At 38.4% G+C, this 17,211-nt stretch overlaps 2 protein-coding genes across 8 annotated transcripts; one reads left to right on the forward strand and one right to left on the reverse strand.

Annotated features, from left to right (window-relative positions):
• Nucleotides 1-1,435: 1,435 nt before the first annotated feature.
• LOC105279664 (RCC1 and BTB domain-containing protein 1) lies at nt 1,436-5,458 on the reverse strand. Of its 2 annotated transcripts, none has more exons than XM_011339572.2 (11): nt 5,355-5,458; nt 5,043-5,149; nt 4,629-4,831; nt 4,117-4,290; nt 3,793-4,054; nt 3,531-3,658; nt 3,151-3,429; nt 2,740-2,864; nt 2,554-2,651; nt 2,358-2,488; nt 1,436-2,281 (listed from the first exon to the last, which is right to left on the reverse strand). In XM_011339572.2, the coding sequence occupies exons 2-11, from the start codon at nt 5,143-5,145 to the stop codon at nt 2,141-2,143; spliced, it is 1,644 nt and encodes a 547-aa protein (XP_011337874.1). In that variant the 5' UTR covers nt 5,146-5,149; nt 5,355-5,458; the 3' UTR covers nt 1,436-2,140. The 2 variants fall into 2 exon arrangements, with proteins under 2 accessions (XP_011337874.1, XP_026827260.1); XM_026971459.1 differs by having other exon boundaries at nt 4,572-4,831.
• Nucleotides 5,459-5,562: 104 nt separating this feature from the next.
• On the forward strand, nt 5,563-17,026 carry LOC105279661 (probable serine/threonine-protein kinase DDB_G0282963). Of its 6 annotated transcripts, none has more exons than XM_026971450.1 (18): nt 5,563-6,086; nt 6,882-7,072; nt 7,154-7,324; nt 7,413-7,552; nt 7,633-7,817; nt 7,906-8,036; nt 8,157-8,276; nt 8,354-8,662; nt 8,736-8,832; nt 9,072-9,156; nt 9,250-9,522; nt 10,093-10,287; nt 10,436-10,585; nt 10,661-10,791; nt 11,088-11,426; nt 11,536-13,294; nt 13,571-14,380; nt 15,953-17,026. In XM_026971450.1, exons 1-18 carry the CDS (start codon nt 5,832-5,834, stop codon nt 16,243-16,245), a joined length of 5,634 nt encoding a protein of 1,877 aa, XP_026827251.1. In that variant the 5' UTR covers nt 5,563-5,831; the 3' UTR covers nt 16,246-17,026. The 6 variants fall into 6 exon arrangements, with proteins under 6 accessions (XP_026827251.1, XP_026827252.1, XP_026827253.1 ...); XM_026971451.1 differs by having other exon boundaries at nt 10,093-10,281; XM_026971455.1 differs by having other exon boundaries at nt 5,564-6,086; nt 14,603-16,095.
• The last annotated feature ends 185 nt before the right edge of the window (nt 17,027-17,211 follow it).

Here is a 17,211-nt window from a genome sequence, read left to right on the forward strand (position 1 = left end):
GGGCTCCCAGCGGGGGTTTTTTGTGAGGTGTGTCGCGTCGGAGTAATCGATCGGCGACGTGCAACCAACGCGCGCAATCGCGTGCCGACTCCAGTTTCTATCACGCCGATTCAAATTCTCGCAAGCGACAGGTTCGATCTTTGCGTAAAACGCGATCGTTATCCACGCGTTGTTGTCACAGCACATAGCCAGATTGGATCCTCTCAAGTCTGCCCTCGTGAAGCTTCAAGCGCAATCAGTCCCAGCGGAACCTTGTACCTTTCCTTCTTCGCATTTGGCTTAAACTCTTCGTCGCGAGTTGCATTTGTAGTCTAGTCGACATCGTCGAGGCATCGAAGAGGATCCAACGTTCAGGAAACGTTCAATTTCGGAATTCTCATACACGTCGACAATTGTTAATTGTACATTCGCATACCAATTCGCGTCTCGCGCGTTTCTGGCTCTCATTTGCCCTATATTTGTGCCATCGATTGCACATCAGAGACCGAGAGCCTTCGTGTAACAACAATGGAAGAGATTCCGCTTATCGTACTACGCCTACGGTGACGAACAGTCGCTCAAGTATCGCGATAACATTGCAAAACACTCGTCGAGCACAAGAGAGTCGAGATCGCGTCGCGACCTCGACGCCGTGGCGGCCGTTGCACGCGCTGGTTGAAACGGAGGAGTCTCCGGTTGCGGGGCGAAAGCGACCGGTCACCTAATTTAATAATAATTAAATAATAAATTACTTATACATATATATATAAATATATTTAAATAAATGAAGACACACGTGCGCGCGCGCGAGGCGACCGTTTCGCTCCGTCCGGCGGAAGTACGTCTTGCACGCGCGCACCTTGTATACTTCTATATACGAGATTGGAATACGAGCGATCGACGAGTGTTGGGCGACTCGAACAAATCGGGGCGATGACGTTACGCGTGTACAGAGATTTATCCGGGGTTTATTCCGAGGCGGTTCAGGACGGCGCCGATCGCTCCCGCTTCCAAGGTATATATGTATGTATATTAAACATATGATGATTATTAATCAATAGATACGTACGTATTATACGAACGACAAAATCTATCGCTTGTATATATTGAGAATATCGTAATAAAATAATGTACGAACGACTACGTGCGAGTTTCCACCACCACCACGACCGAGATCTCCTCCTGCAGTTTCTCTTACGCGCGTTATCCTTCTTTATCCTTTACTAAAAACTATGAGTAACATTTAACATTTGAAACGTACCGTTTCAAGCAAGATAGGTACATTTGCAGCAAAGTGAGTCTATTGGAATAATCGGCGTTATTAGAGCTAATTTGAAAAGAATTAAATGCGATTAAATCTGTCAAATAAGAAGATCGTGAGGTAGTTTTCTCGAAAGGTGAAGATATATCTGGATTTTTCAGGGTGTGTCGATAATAATTGGTATAGTATCGGTATGGTATGGATAACACAGCAGTGCTATATTGTATTATATTCTTATTATATTATATTCTTCAGATACATATACAGTGAAATAAATTTTACAAAGATTACAGAAACTTAAACAAGAAATTAACGACAAATCACAGACATATTATCACGTATGTTACGAAAGATTATCAGGAATGCTTCACGGTAAAAGGGAATGGCTTCTTGCAGTTTTTTGACAAACTTCCTACGTTGCTGAGGCACACATCCAAAAACTGAAACTCGTTTATATCGATTGAGGTCGCCGAGACAACACTTTGTCTTTCTCGTTCACATCAGAATTTCAAGACATCACAGAACAGAGATTACACATCAAATTCGTTCTTCGAAGATAAATCGAAGTAATGAAAACTAAGTCTCGTGCGCATATACATACATACATACATACGTACATACATACGTACATATATATATATATATATATAGGATGATAACATGTAGACTGATATAGAACGATCGGAATGCGCGCAGTAAATAAGACGTATAATTAGGCGCACAAATTGCGCGTATCTATACTTATTGCTAACAAGAAAAAATAAATGCAAAATATCTAAGTGAGCACTCCATCGGCTTGTTATACTACAAATGTTGTCGCGAATGGTCAAACGATAACAGACCGGAGTTCCATTCTTATCGAAATGTAGTAACATCCTTGAGACAAGGAACCAAGACAGACTACGTCTTACAAACACCGGCCTTGGCCGCTTCAATCATAAAAGATTTTGCCATTTTATCATCCAATTTCGCGAAACTTTCTGACATTATCACAGCCGTCATGTGTTTCAGAGCGAACTTGAAACAAAACTCCTCCAGCTCCTGAAAATGATTTTAAACTATTCATTTGAAATATCTCAAACGAAGCAATGTCAACAGCGAAGGGAGAAATAATTACCTGTGCATTGTATTCGATCGCGGTGCTGTAGAGAAACGCCACGTTCGCTACAGTTACCCCCTGCTTTACCATGTTGATGCAATGTCTCTTGAGATCAGTCTCGCAGTATGCATTAGCCAAATCCAAAAGTTCTGCAATAGTGCGCATTGCTTGAGTAATTAATAATAGCACATTTTAACGTACTTGATGCACTTACCTAATGCCTTTTCCGTAGGTAGGTCGACTGTGCCGGTGTACAAATACTTTAAGAAGGCTTTGTACACCACATGCGAGAACTGATCGTGCTGGATAACACTGTTGGAAAAAGACGATAATCAAAACAAGATAATCAACTGACAATGAGAATTAAATTGGCTTCTAGTTCGCTTTCCAAAGTGCTTACCTCTGATTGTTTTCCGCCCAATTGTGTTGGAACATGGTTCTGAAATACGGGCATCGGATCTTCAAGATAGCCTTGTGAACGTAAATCGGCTGACCTTCCACTTCTATCGTGAGATCGCTCGTCGACTACATTAGAAAAAGTATGGAAATACGGTAAGTATGAAAAGTAATTTAACAAGACATGTTTTCGTTCGCATAATTGCAAAGAAATTTTAATTTATTTGTCAAAATATTCGTCACCGTGCCTCGGAACCGATGTTACCTTCCACTTAAATTAATTTCAGACAACATTTATCCAAAGAAGATTTCAAGCTCAGCATAAATTTAGACTAAAACTTGATGGAAAAATGATCTCGTGTGCAGAAATGCGAAGAGCGAACATGCAAAGACGGAAACAAAAAAAGGAACTTACCGAATCGTCGAAAGCAGAGCCCAAGCATTCCAATATGTTCGATTGTTTGTCCATACGCAAGACCAGTGGTTTGTGCATAACGCTTGGCGATGCGTAACACGCGAGTGCGTCATGTATGTTTGAAAATGGTGTGGCGGTCGGGGTACTAATACTCTGGCCACGACAGTGACCCCACATGTACACACGTCCACCCTTGCCAACGGCAACGCTGATGTGACTATAGTGAAGAGCAGCTATGTCCGAGATCCTCCCCATCTCATCGGCAATATTAGTGGCCATCTATTGATCACAATTGTCTGATTCTTCCGTCTCTGATTCTGGTCTATCCAGCAAACAACGATTATTTACGATTTTACGGCAACAAAAAAGTGACCGCTTACCGGTTCCGGACTGCAAACATTCTTCTTGTTGCCAATGCCCAATTGTCCGTAACTGTTACCGCCCCATACATATAACTTGCCCTCGTCTGTAAGCGCGAGCGTATGTGCGTATCCGCATACTACTTTCACTGAAAGATAATCAGATCGTCAAGCGCGATGTTGATCGCAGGGACACGCGCTTTCGTCCTTTTGAGTGATAGTTGTTTTCAATCGTTTTACTAATCGCAGTTGGAGAATCGTACATCATAAATAAGCAAATTACCTATTACGTGGCCTGTCAATGAGGCGATTCGGTACGGATTCACCTGATTTACGTAATTGCCTATTCCAAGCTGACCAACGCCGTTGTAGCCCCAGCCGTATACCTCCCCGTTCTCGGTCACCGCCATACTTGAGGTCTGACCGCACGCGATGCACACGACCTTCTTGCCAGCCAAACTGGAACTCACCTGCCTCGGAGTGCCTTGATTCGTGCTTAGACCACTACTCACTTGACCACAGTTATTCTGACCCCAGGCGTACACCTAAATTTAACAGATACTTAATACTAGCAGGAATGAATTGTCATCATCAATTGTCTCATTACCTCTCCATCCTCAGTAAGTGCAAGAGAATGGTGACTACCGCACGCGACGTCTACAATGCGTTTCATATTTGGACCACCCTCTATACTGGGCATATTCACTATTGTAGGAGTGAGACCTTGGTTGCAAGTTCCATTTCCCAATTCACAGTAACCGTTGTGGCCCCAAGAATATACCTTTCAATGAAACATTGCTGTAATTACCTTTGGAATCTCAAGTTGGTTTTACATACAAGTCACTAAATTTATTAGTAATTTATCTTTGTATATTTATTATTATTAATTATTTTATATAATATATAATTGTTTTAAACAATTTCAGAGCATAAGAAATTCAAATATTTCACTCACAAAATATTATGTGACATACACAAGATAACATAAAGCAAAACAAGTAATTAAATTCAAATTAATATTTCACAATGAAAATGATTTATATCTCACAATTGATAGTTTACCGATTAATCATTTTTGTATGTAATGTAACTCTCTCTCTCTCTCTCTCTTTAGTATACCTCTCCATTCTCTGTGAGTGCCAAGACATGAGGTCCACTACCATAGGCAAATGTTTTTATATCCTTGCTGCACAAAGGTTCCACTCTCCTGGGATATAGTGTACTATGAGAGTCACCAGTTCCCAAACAACCAGCGATATTATTGCCCATAGCATATACTGTCTTGTCCTTTGTTACGATAAGAGCTTCATTGCCCAAGTTACCTGTTTCCAAGTATCCAAGCATCCAAGAAAAGTACATTAATACATTAACAACATATGATATGATTCAATAGAGTATGATAGTGTAATATTCAAGAAACAAAGTTTTAAGTAATATATAGTAGGCTACAGTGCATACAGTAAGACAAAGTAACAAAAAGTAAACCGAAATAAAAGGCGAAAGAAGAGAAAGAATAAAAACGAATGAAATTACCATATACCACAACCATGTGAATCTGCAAAATAAATTCTTGGTCCAGCAAGCTGAATATTGGCCAGTTTTTTAGATCCGTCGAGCAACACATCCTTCGGTACATATATCTTACAATAAAAGAAAAAAATGTTTTATTAGTTACGGACCCGTGTAATTAATCTCTAAACTTGTAGCCTAACCAAACTTCACATTTTTATCATTTTGAACCATTTGTTAATAAATTTTCCAAACTTGTCTACGACTTCTGACTTTTTAAATCTTTTATCAACTACTACGAACACTTATCGGAACAAAAGTGACAGATTTTCTAACCTGCACTGCTGAACTGGTGCAATATCAGACAAGTATATTTTTTCTCACTCTAACTATTGCACCAGTTCCAGTAGTGCAGCTTTATAAAGAACAGAGTGCAAGTGCAACAGTTCACTGAACTAGCTGCACTGGGCTGCACTAGAGTCCCTAAAAGGTCCTAACGTTTTCGCTTCTTAAAGTCCCTAGCAGTCACTAGCCGTGTCGGCACTGTCGGCATTTCGGTAACGCGAGTTTTTAGTACGGTGAAGTTACGTCGCTGCATCAAACATCAAACTGCGGTCGAAACTGTACATAGGACGATCGCACGCGAGACGCCATATTGAGAGAGGCGAGTGTTGACCGAATGTGCGGCTCAGGTGTTTACGCGGTTTCAGATAAGAGCCGAGCTAACTGCAAATCGATCTTATATCTTTCGTCTGGAATACTACGCACCGTGCACCGTAACGTGTACGCTATTTAACGCGTATTTGTGCTGACATGAGCGGCAGCGACGGCGAGGACGGTCGACGTGAGAGGACCACCATCGCCACTACCACCGGGGAAAGCGGTGTGGCCGCGATGGGTGACAATAGTCGAGCGATAGCTGTGAAACAGTGCACCGATGGCGGGATTCCGTGTGGCGGCATCGTTAGTACTCACAATGATTCCGTGCGAACGTGCCGAGACGGAGGTGCACCGAATGACTGTGACGACGAGAACACGCGCGTCTCCTCCGTAGCCGAATCTACCGGGGTACGTTGTCACTTTGTTGATAATTTTCCCGTTTAGTTTTTATCGGATACATGTTTATTTTTAATTTAATTCAGATCGAATTATTCGCAAAAATCACAAATTACAAGTTACAATACAGACCCTTTCTTTTCCTCTCATTAGCTCAGAATCTTGCCATTGGTACATCTATTATTATTCTTTCTGAAATGAGGAATTCGGTGAGATTAAAAAAATTGGCTCATTTAGTTACTATATTGGTGCAATAAGTTATTTATTAATATTTTTATTTGGTATATATTATTGAAAGATGTACAGAGTTAACTGACATTTGTACAACTATATTTTGCAGCTATTTTTATGATACGCAAAGAAGAGATAGGGATTATATTTTAAAAACAATTTGATAGTGGAGAATTATAACATTAATATTTACTGGATCATAAAGTGCTTCACACACAGAAATATACATAATGAATATATAGTTTACGATAAATTCAGAACAAAAAAGCTTTAGATGGCATAAATGTATAATGTTGCTATGGTATTATGTCCAAAATATTTGTGTAAAGGTTATGAAAGATAGCTTTCCTTCAGTTTCTCACATTATGCTTAATTAAATAATCTTCAAATTCTAAATATTCTTAATAAAATAATTATTCAAAATTCATGCACAAAAATCTATGTCATTCTGTAAATTAAATAAAGCCATTTTTTGTACTATTACTGTATTTATTACTAATTACTATATTATATTATTATATAATAAATCTTATTGTATAGATTAGTCTACTTAAATAGACATTTTGGTTTTCGCAGTGCACAACAACCAACCAAGCTGTAATTGATGCATTTATTAGGGGTGCAAGAACAGCTAATATAGATCGGTGTAATATGTCTCGAAGAAATACCGATGCACTTGCCAAGTTGTATTCGCCTACAGTAGCAGTCGACAGCTTGTCACGTCATGGAAAAGAATCTTGTTCCTGTGATACTTATAAAATTAAACGGTAAAGACAATTATTAAGTACCTAGAAGAAGCAAGAAGTAGAAAAGTGATGCATTAATTGAAAGTATTGCATTGACTGCAGAGACATGTTTCGGGAGGAGCTGCAGAAGGCTATGAAGTTTCAGAATTTGTGGATTGAACTGCGACAGCATATACGAACTGCTTTTAATACCGCTCTGGAAGCAGCGCGTGTATCTGATTCTTCGCAGTGTGACAGATTACCTATGATTAATACGCACGATACTGTTATTCAGTAAGAGACTCAATTGCTGAAGCCTAGGACATTATTTCTGCCATTTGCCAATGTTATTGAATGAACCAGTGTATGATTGTTTTTTTAGATTATGCAAAATGGATCCTCATCAACTGTTTATGAAATTAGTGAGTCAGGCGCAAGAGTTTGTGGTGGAAGTAAAAGTCCGTTTGTTCGCTCTTCTGCATGATCAACATGCAAACAATCTAGCAGAAATTTTTCTTACTGGTTGGTACTACTTGAAAAAATTCAATAAAAGAACACAGGTAACAGATGTAAAAAAACTATTTGAATTTGTCATGACACAGATCTTTTGGATGACTATGATGCCCTTGTCTCGACAGCGACTGAAATTTCTGAATTAGTAAAGCCATTGAAAGAGTACCTCTTCAAGTTTAATTTAACGTGGGATTGTTTTATCAAAAAATTGTATCAGATCTATGTATATAATGACGCTCTAGTACAAAATAACGTATCCACGTTCTTCCGTCAGGTAAAGAGAAACTGCTACTTGTACTTGACTGTGTAAGTAATTCACAACCTGAAATTAAATCCGAATGTAAACGCTTTTACATTTACAGGTAAAAGAACTCGAGTCGTTAAAAACCGTGAGTTACGAACGTCTTGTCGACAGATGTTTAACCTTTAAGGATGAGATGAAAAGAATTAGTAATTTATGGCTCGAGACGGAGTCTTGGATGGATAAGTATAAGTAAGTTAAAGGATATCATTCCTGTGGCAAACATTGGCAATTGTTCCGATACAGAACAACTCGATACAGAATCGAGTGGTGAGAGTATAAAAATAAGACTATAAGCAAAATGTGTTTCAGTGCAGAACAAGCCGTTCGTATGACAAGGCTCAGACAAATCAGGGAAGCCTGGGAATTATTCACGGCAACGCGCAAACTTATGGAGCACAGCATGTTGAACAAGGCGTCCGATATCGGGAGGCAAGAATAATAATTACTTATACGAAACGGCAAAGTATCTTTTTTTAATTGCTAATTGCGTGAATAAATATTTACAGCGAGATGCAGGAAATACATGGTCAATTCTCGTCGCTTATCGCGCATACGTCTGGCAGTGATAGCCGGTCCTTGAGTCCAACGTTGGACTTGAGTTCGGATTCCATGGCTGTGCCACCGAGCATAGAGATAGTTCAAATATTGTTAGATGATTGGAATAAAGCTCAGCATCAGAAGCTAGCGGACATAGCAGGGGCGTTGACCGCCAACGAAATGGACGCTCGACTGGGCGATTGTTATGATAAAGCCAACCGTTACAATTATGCGCGTGCAACGTGTCAGTTGGCGCAATACGCCATTAGATCGATTAGGTAGGCTATCTAAATGATTATATATTAGATTGTTTATTCTTCTAATGAGTTAGTGATTTTGATTTTCTCTTAGGACTTGCAGTGATGATTCCGATAACATAGCGAATAGAGATGAAAATAGAAAAAGATGTGATTGCCGCACGTGCAGTGAAACAGCAGTAGATAGTACGGTAAAGAAATGTTTTGTTACTTTTGCCTAATTATTAATCGACATCTCGCTCTTTTCTTCATGCTTTATTACACAAAAGATTTTAACAATACGAATATAAATCTTCAAAAAATACAGATAACTTCAATAAAATCATTTATATAATATAATTTAGAAATTGAATTATTTGATTAGATTAAAAGTAATCTAATCTATTTTACTAATTAATTATTATAATTACTTATGTTGTCGTTATTGTAGGATACAGAACACAAGATTGAAAATGTTGAGAATATTGAAAGGAAAGATACAAATTCCTTTTTATCCTTCAGCAATGGCTTTCCAGGTAAGTAATTAATAAATTACTTTATAATAAAAAAATAAATTATAACAAATAAGTAAAGATGTCAGATAAAAACAGAGCTAAATAAATTTTTAGAAGGTTCCACGAATTGTACGGTGACTCAAGTTAAGAAGAAAACGGACAATTCGAACGATAAAGAGAAAAAGAGAAAAGACACGCACGATACCTCGCATAAAGAAACAAAGAACGGAAGTTCGAAACACCAATCAGAACCCGAACCTTGTTCGTGCGTTTTTGAACACGCACGGGAAATGGCGGAAAAGAAAAAAGAAGTTTCGGAAAACCCGCCCTGTCCTTGCCTGCTGAACTCGAGGCGCAAGTGGAACACGTGCCCTTGCTTGAATAAATGTAATGTATAATAATTTTCTATTTTTTTTACATTATTAAAATGTATGCAAAAGTTAATTTTCTTTTTTTTCATCACTCTGATATTATTACAACTTGAAATAAATTCTCGCTGTTTTACATTTTTAAAGAATTGGCATCGAAGGTTATAAAACGTTATGATCTAACGATAAATATAATTTCGAAAAATAATAGTGAATTCGATGAACAATAAAAAGCTATATATGCTTTTCGTATTCAGCAAACTATTTTAGACTTGGAAAGCTCGAAAGTTTTTCCGTACACGTTTATTTACTCAAATTGACGCCTTTAGATTACCACTTATTCTAATCGATACAGTATTTTTTAAATGGATGGTAATTCGAGATGGCTGAGTTAGGAAAAATTTTTTTTTAAGAAATTCGGAATTTACATAAGAGATAAGAGATAAGAGAGAATTGTAAAAAAGGGCAATTTATTATTTTGCTGACTTTGCATACATTTGCACGTAAAACAAAAACGTGCAAAAAATGTCTAAATCTTTTCATATTATTATTATTTAAATCGTGTGTCCTCCTTAAATCGTGACTATAGCTATACCCGGGACAGTAATGACCAACAGTTGTCCTAAAGCAATATCGCCCATTTCCGTGACAAAGACTGCTCCAGAGTCGTGCAAGAAATCTGTCGTGAAGACCGGTTTAACGCAATCCGCACAAACTCAAACAAGACACTCGACGACACAAACGCCGAGCACGGCTCATAATCACAACGCGCATCAGGGTAGGTGTAAGTAGCAAACTATTCCTAATTATATTGTTATTGTCACAACGATTTCTTTTTTCATACGCGAGTTCTGTCTTACATTCGTACATATGTCGCACATGTTTATGTAACATGTTTACCTATATATTTTTTTTCACGGGTTTATGAACAGGTAATGCTCACTCGCACGTTCACAACCCGTTGTCGGATTTGAAAAACACAGTTCCGTCGCATCCGAGACTTCACTCGCTTAATCATACATCGCACGCCTGTCACAAGCAAGCCAATGTTGAGTACATCAAGAGGGTATCGTGTAATGATAGTCAGTATATTTCATGGAAATCGTACCAGTTATATATAAATCATTACGCATGATTTGTATCTCTGTGTATTTCAGTGAGCTCTGGCGATTGTTCAGACTCTGGAAGCAGTCAAGAGGACTCGTGCTCTACTAGTAGCTCTGCGCAAAGGGACACTAATACGAGACATTGTGACTGTTGCTATTGCGAGGTTTTTGGCCACGGGATGGTAAGTTTATTATCCGGTTATTAAAAAGTGAAATTCCAGAAAACTTTCTTTATCTAGAAAAATCGAAATTTTTCTTTCCAAACAAACAAGGAATTCTTTTTCCAAAATTTGAATAGACAACAGATAATACATAATAGTTTACATTCCACGTGATGTATGCAGTAAAATTAAGTTATATTCGAAAATCCTTTTCCTTCATTTTCTCTCATAATCGATCCCTTATATTTCTCCGAAATTATATCCGAAAAATTGCATGAAGAAACATATAAAGAAACAACGAAGACGAATATTTCTAGCCGCCAGTCGCACCGGTAAGTCGGAACTACAAGGAAACACGGGAACGATTGCGGCAGCTTCTGACGAAAAAGAAAGCGAGAAAATGTAAAGCCGCTGATTGTAGTCCGCCGAAAAGCCCATCGGAGTCGTCGACTCCCAACACCAATCTCGAATCCAAGGTCATGACAAATTCGATTCCTAGATCAAACACCCCAATTTTGACAACGCCGACAGTCCAGCATGATCAACGCGATCAACGAGATTTAGAGGAGCTGTTAGAATTCATCGAGGGTAATCAAAGCGGAAAGAAGGATAATAACAAGAAAGCCGAAAAGAAAGCGAGACAGAAACAACGAAAGGTTTTTTTTTTCAAATACAAATACAAATTATACTGTGCCATATTTGTTTTTCTATTGCTCTTGAGATAAAGTAAATGACAAATGTTAATATTTCATTCTTTTTTGGCAGCTCGAAGAAAAACTAAAAAAAGATAGACAAGAAGTGGAGAAACAAAAGTTGATAGAATTACAGAAAAAGACACCAGAGGTGACGATTACCGTCGTAGATCCCCAGAAGCCCATACCTCCGAGACTGTTCCCTCAATGTAATTTACCAGAAGTTTCGATTTTGCCAACATCGTCGTCGGCATCTGCACCTGTATCTGCATTAAAACAGTTACAAAATAGAAAAAAAGACAAGCAAGAAGTATCTAGTAATAGTAGTAATAGCAGTAGTAATAATAGTATTAGTAATTTGAATAACAAGACAAAAACGACGTCTGCAAATTTAAATGCAAAAAACAAAAGTATTAATGGTACGGACAAGTATGAAGCACGTAGTACGAATAACAATCAAGGAAATAAGAGTAATGCGAAGAGTGATAAAGCTGAGAGCAATAAAAGCAGTAGGTCGCTTCCAAGTATTAATAACGCGTGTACAAAAAGTAATAGCTCGAGCAATAATGTGGATAAGTTATCCGACGTCGACTTGCTCGATAAAAAGTTAACGAAAAAGGAGAGGAAAAAATTGAAGAAAGAAATGAAGAAGCTGGAAGAAGCTAAGACGAAGGAAGCCGAGAATACGACGCAAACGGAATCACAACCTCAAATAGTCACCATTAGGAGGGAAATGAATTCTAATAATGCCGAACCTACCGTCACGATCACGTTGAAAGGTCAGACCCCGGCTGAGGATAAGGTTCTGTTCACTTTGGTGAACGGACAAACTAAAGAACCTTCCCACAAAACGGACCAAGAGCAAAGCCAAAGCAATAGTGGAAAAAAGAAAAAAGTTAAAACAAATAATAATAATAATAATAATAATAATAATAATCCCTTGCAACAGGGAAATAAGTTACAGCAGTCAAATAATTCGAAACAACAGACAACGTCACAGGCTAAGATCTGCGATAATAAGAATTTGAAACAGCAAACGAATAATGAAAAGTCAAAAACGAATAAACAAACGGACGATAAAAAAATTCAACAGCAAAGTGTTAGCGAGACCAAAATTTCCAAGTCGAAGAAAAACAAAAAGAGTACAGAGAACAAGGAGAACGTGTTGCAGCAGCAGAACACGGTGAACAAGTCAAAGAATCAACAGAATGTGACTAGTAAAAAACAAAGTAAAGCGAGTACGCCTCCTCAGACGCCGGTATCGCAAAAACAGCAGCAGAATCAGAATATCACAAACGAATCCGCGGCTAATAAGAAAGGAAAGAAACAACAGCAGCAGCAGCAACAACAACAACAAGATAAAAGTCGATCAAATGCCAGTAAGAATAGTAAAAATATTAATAGTAATAACGCGAGCAATAAGAATGTATCGACTAAGAATGAACCGCAGAAGAACGTAAATAAAATAAATCAAACTCCTACAAATAAGCAACGTGCGCCTGCAGAGATTCAACCGTGCACCGAACGAGTCAGCTCACCATCTCTTAGCAGCCAACTTAAAGACATGGGTCCGTACTCCAAGATTAATATCGAAGATTTGAAATTACCGCCAGGTATTACTATCACGAAGGTCGACGCGCCGCCAAAACCGCTCCCAATCAGGACAAGTCCGTTACCGAAACCGGTGCATCCTCCAAAACAAACTACCCTTTTCGCTGCGTCGATGAATGGCATGCAATCGAGCTACGCAAGCCCTCAAGCCGGCGGAAACGTCATAGTAGTGGACACGGGCAAGCTCAAGCAAGACTTACTACCGAAAGCCAATGAGAAAGGTAAGTAAAGATTAATATAAATAACTCGAGAGATAATAAAAGATAGAGGTAATAAAAAATATTTAAACTTGTAAGAACAGTGTATTTAATTCATTGAGTTGATGACTAACAGTAAGAATTTCTTTTGAACGAATAAGCAAATAATTACACAATTACAATTTTTATCATAATTATAATTTTCTTATAACAAAACTTCAGAAAAATGGATATATAATTCATTTAACTTATTTGTACGTTTTAAACGAACTTATAAAAAATATTTAATAATTTGTGTAGATGTATCGAAGGATCCGCAATCTCAGAATACAATTACTAGCAAGAAAAAAAAAAAGAAGAAGAAGAAGAATAATAATACGGGCAATACAGCTTCGACATCGCTGATGCAAAATAATGACACGTTTGCGAACGAACATGTAATGGATGAACCTGCACGGATACTGCACAATCCTGGCACGAATATGGTGACTATTAGAAATCCATCATTCGGTCCGATGAAAGTGCCACCGACGCAGCAGGCAGCCATCATCAAAGTGTCGGAGAATGGCATGGTGACGATCCGAAGTCCAGCCTTGCAGCAGGCGATCAATGCAGGTTTGGCCTCACCATCCAAACCCGATTACATCGTCAAAGGTGACTTGTCGACATCATCGACGAGCAGAACATCGGCATTGTCCGATAATACGCTGAACGTTAAGCACGCGAATGGCGTTATTCCGTCGAGCTTGGCGGAGTTGCGCAGCCGGTTTATGACACAGTCACAGTACGCGTCGCCCTTGTCTGCGCTCGCCAACATTAGCATCAGCAAGGTGACGAATGGCCAGCCAATACCGGAAAATGGCATCAATCTTAAGGGTACTAGCGTCACTCTGACGAAGGTCAGACCTGAAGCGACGGATATGGAGAGCGCGCGACAGGCAAAGAATGGCACGATAAAGGAAGCGGCAATAAATGCCGCCTCGATAGCGACCAACAGCGGCAGCGGCGGCGGCAGCAGCAGCAGCGGCAGCGGCGGTGGCGGCAAAAGCAAGAAAAAGAAAAAGCGTGGAAGCAGCACAAGGCAGTGTGAGGATGACTGGAACCTCGTTGGTGAGAAACAACAATAGTCAGACTTTAACATGTAAATTTGCTTCTTTCATTTTGTTTGATTTCTTTAACACACACACATTATACATTTACACAAACACACTACACGAAATGTCTGCGGGTAGCTTTGGCACACACCTGGTGCGAGTATATTTTTTTTTCTTTTTTTTCTTTTTTTATGACGGAAATTATACGCCCATACATATTTCTCTTGGACGCTCGTAGATTCATCGCACTGACGACGACTATTTCTTTTGCTTCGTATCCGGACAAGGCGTTAGGACTGCGTCGCGTTAGGACAAGACGTACAGGTTGTCTGCTAGATCGATTTTTCGAATACCGGATGAAAGAGATGCACTCGAGAATTGGCCTCCAAGAGTTCGTGTCCGGAAGAGAAATAAACCAATGGCCAGTGAGCACTATCTTTTCTTTATTTTCTTTTCGCATTTGTCTCGCGTGAAACTCTCTCATTTCGAGTACACCATTCTTTTCGAGTCACTTCCGCTAAGTGCGACTCATTTCTTTTTTATTTGTAGTTACGAACGATCTGTCCCATGAGCGTAGAATGAATAGTTTCTAGTATTTAAATTTAAGCATGAGCGCTCTTTTAGATCTTGAAAGAGAGAGAGAGAGAGAGCGCGGAAAAGAGAGTTTAACATACTTCCACAATAGCAGATTATTTTAAATATTAGTACCGAGCGATAGATAGAAGTGATTAAACAAATAATCTATAGGTTTACATCAACTATGAGCACAACACAACGTACATGGAATTTCATTGTGATAGGTGATACACGAATGTGATATTAGTATTTAATATACGTTTGTAGCAGTATTTAATATATTTTTAATATATAATATATTATAATCTAAAATTAAACAGCAAGTTTCTTTTTATAACTTATTATACTCTTTTTCCTTTTGGTCGAAATAGTTTTTCAAAATGCTGCATGAATATGGGTAGTCATCTTTACTCATTTTCCTATTCTTGCCTTTCAACATGTTGGAAATTGCTATGATTTTTTACTGTCTATGTCATAAATTTAAAACAGACAGACTAGCTTTAATAAATTCTTTCTTAAATGACTTTTATTAAATTGAATTTTGTCAAGGAGAAGCTTCTTAAATTGCAAAACACATGACAAAACATAAAAGTATGGCTCGTTCATTAACAATTCTTTTTGATACAGCTCTTATTGTTAATGAAATGCAATATTGGATAACATAAAAGGGCACAATTATCTCTCACGCGAGTTATCAACGGCACGAAAGATTTAGAAAACGTTGACGCGAATATCGCTCCCTTCGTTTTCGCTCTCTGTGGGTTGCGTGTAGCACGTGCACATCTTTTGATTCACATTCAGATAATATTATAAATGTAGCACAATGCCATAGTTCACTCTTTCTTCTCATTTATTTGATTACTTCTACCCATACCACACAGCACAGTACGTATTCTTGATAAAGGAAAAAGTAAGAGGAGAAAAAAGAAGTATGCAGCAGATTTTGCCACTCATTACCACGCTCACAGGCGGATCACTAGTATACCCAGTATTCAGAGCGTGTCTTTTACAGAGAGCGTATTCAGGCCGAAAGATATAGAGGACGGAGAGATGGACGATGCCGAGCGCGAGTTGGAAGCTTTCAAGAGGTTTTGCTTCCAATCTGTGCCGCCGCGCCGCAAAGAAAAGGTCAATCTCAATATCAAAGACATCGTACTGAAGAAGAAATCATCTTCTTCGTCATCATCGTCATCGTCATCGTCGTCGTCGTCGTCGTCGTCATCGTCATCGTCATCGTCATCGTCGTCGTCATCGTCAGCAGCATCGGCGACGAACGCTACTGCTACTGTGATAGCGGCCAATTGACACGTCGAATAATTTCACAGTAAAATACGTGCAACAATTCGACGCACGATCTAGAGTGCAATGATCGCGAGCGAACGAATCGCATTCTCGTTATGGTTTCATTGTCGATATTTTGCGTCTTAAAAGACGGAAAAAATGTAGATATGTCTTGGCAAAGAAACGATATAAGAATGTGATCGTAATGCGAGTCTAAACGATAATAATAACGACGAAACGATGATCTTTAGATGATGTCATTGTACATGTATATTTCTAATTAGGGAATTAATACCCTGTTAATGAATTTGATGATCTCCTAGCGTCAAAATAAGATCAACGTCATCCCGAGAGCATCGTCAAAATAAGATCAACATTTTGTAAAAATTTGACCACGCCTTTATAAATAAGTACGATTGTAAAGTTAAAAATTAACAATTGACGAGAAGTTATATTGTGTATTTGCAGCTCTCAAAACTTCATACCGACAAAAGCCGACATGAATTTACATACCTATGGCAAATATGTGCGTGATCACATAGATGAATAGACGTATACAGTCTTTTTCTCAATAAAAGTAGATGCGCATTTCTACTTAAAGCGTCTTATTACTTCTATATGTCTCTGTATCTATTATACATTCTCCTCATAGTCTGTACAAGGAGTCTCGCATAGGTAGTTTATATTAGTATAGTACACCAAGAACGTTTATATATACATAATGCAATTGTATGTCGCAATGTTTCTTATTGTATTGTAATTAAAATACTTTTTATACGATAAATAAGACTAGATCAAAAGCTGAGGCGACAATCTTATTTTTTTAGTACTTTTTAGCACTTACTGCATATATTTCATTTCCTACCATGCTCTATGAAGATTAATAGAATATTGGGTAAGTATGTATAATACCACTCGTTTTTGCCATGTTACAAGTACAGAGAGTACAGAGAGACAAAACAATTATTCGTTATTATTTTTTTGGAAAGT

This window comes from Ooceraea biroi, chromosome 7, assembly GCF_003672135.1.
Source record: "Ooceraea biroi isolate clonal line C1 chromosome 7, Obir_v5.4, whole genome shotgun sequence".
In the NCBI taxonomy this organism is placed as follows: Eukaryota; Metazoa; Arthropoda; class Insecta; order Hymenoptera; family Formicidae; genus Ooceraea; species Ooceraea biroi.

What these genes read in the sequence shown, in the direction of transcription:
- LOC105279664 (XM_011339572.2), bottom strand. Translation starts at nt 5,145, where the DNA reads ATGTACCGAAGGATGTGTTGCTCGACGGATCTAAAAAACTGGCCAATA. An exon ending in TGGGCGGAAAACAATCAGAG is followed by an intron (nt 2,652 to 2,739) that starts GTAAGCACTTTG and finishes TTTTTCCAACAG; the next exon opens with TGTTATCCAGCACGATCAGT. An exon ending in ACCTACGGAAAAGGCATTAG is followed by an intron (nt 2,489 to 2,553) that starts GTAAGTGCATCA and finishes GCACTATTGCAG; the next exon opens with AACTTTTGGATTTGGCTAAT.
- LOC105279661 (XM_026971450.1), top strand. Translation starts at nt 5,832, where the DNA reads ATGAGCGGCAGCGACGGCGAGGACGGTCGACGTGAGAGGACCACCATC. An exon ending in TACGCCATTAGATCGATTAG is followed by an intron (nt 8,663 to 8,735) that starts GTAGGCTATCTA and finishes ATTTTCTCTTAG; the next exon opens with GACTTGCAGTGATGATTCCG. An exon ending in AAACAGCAGTAGATAGTACG is followed by an intron (nt 8,833 to 9,071) that starts GTAAAGAAATGT and finishes TCGTTATTGTAG; the next exon opens with GATACAGAACACAAGATTGA.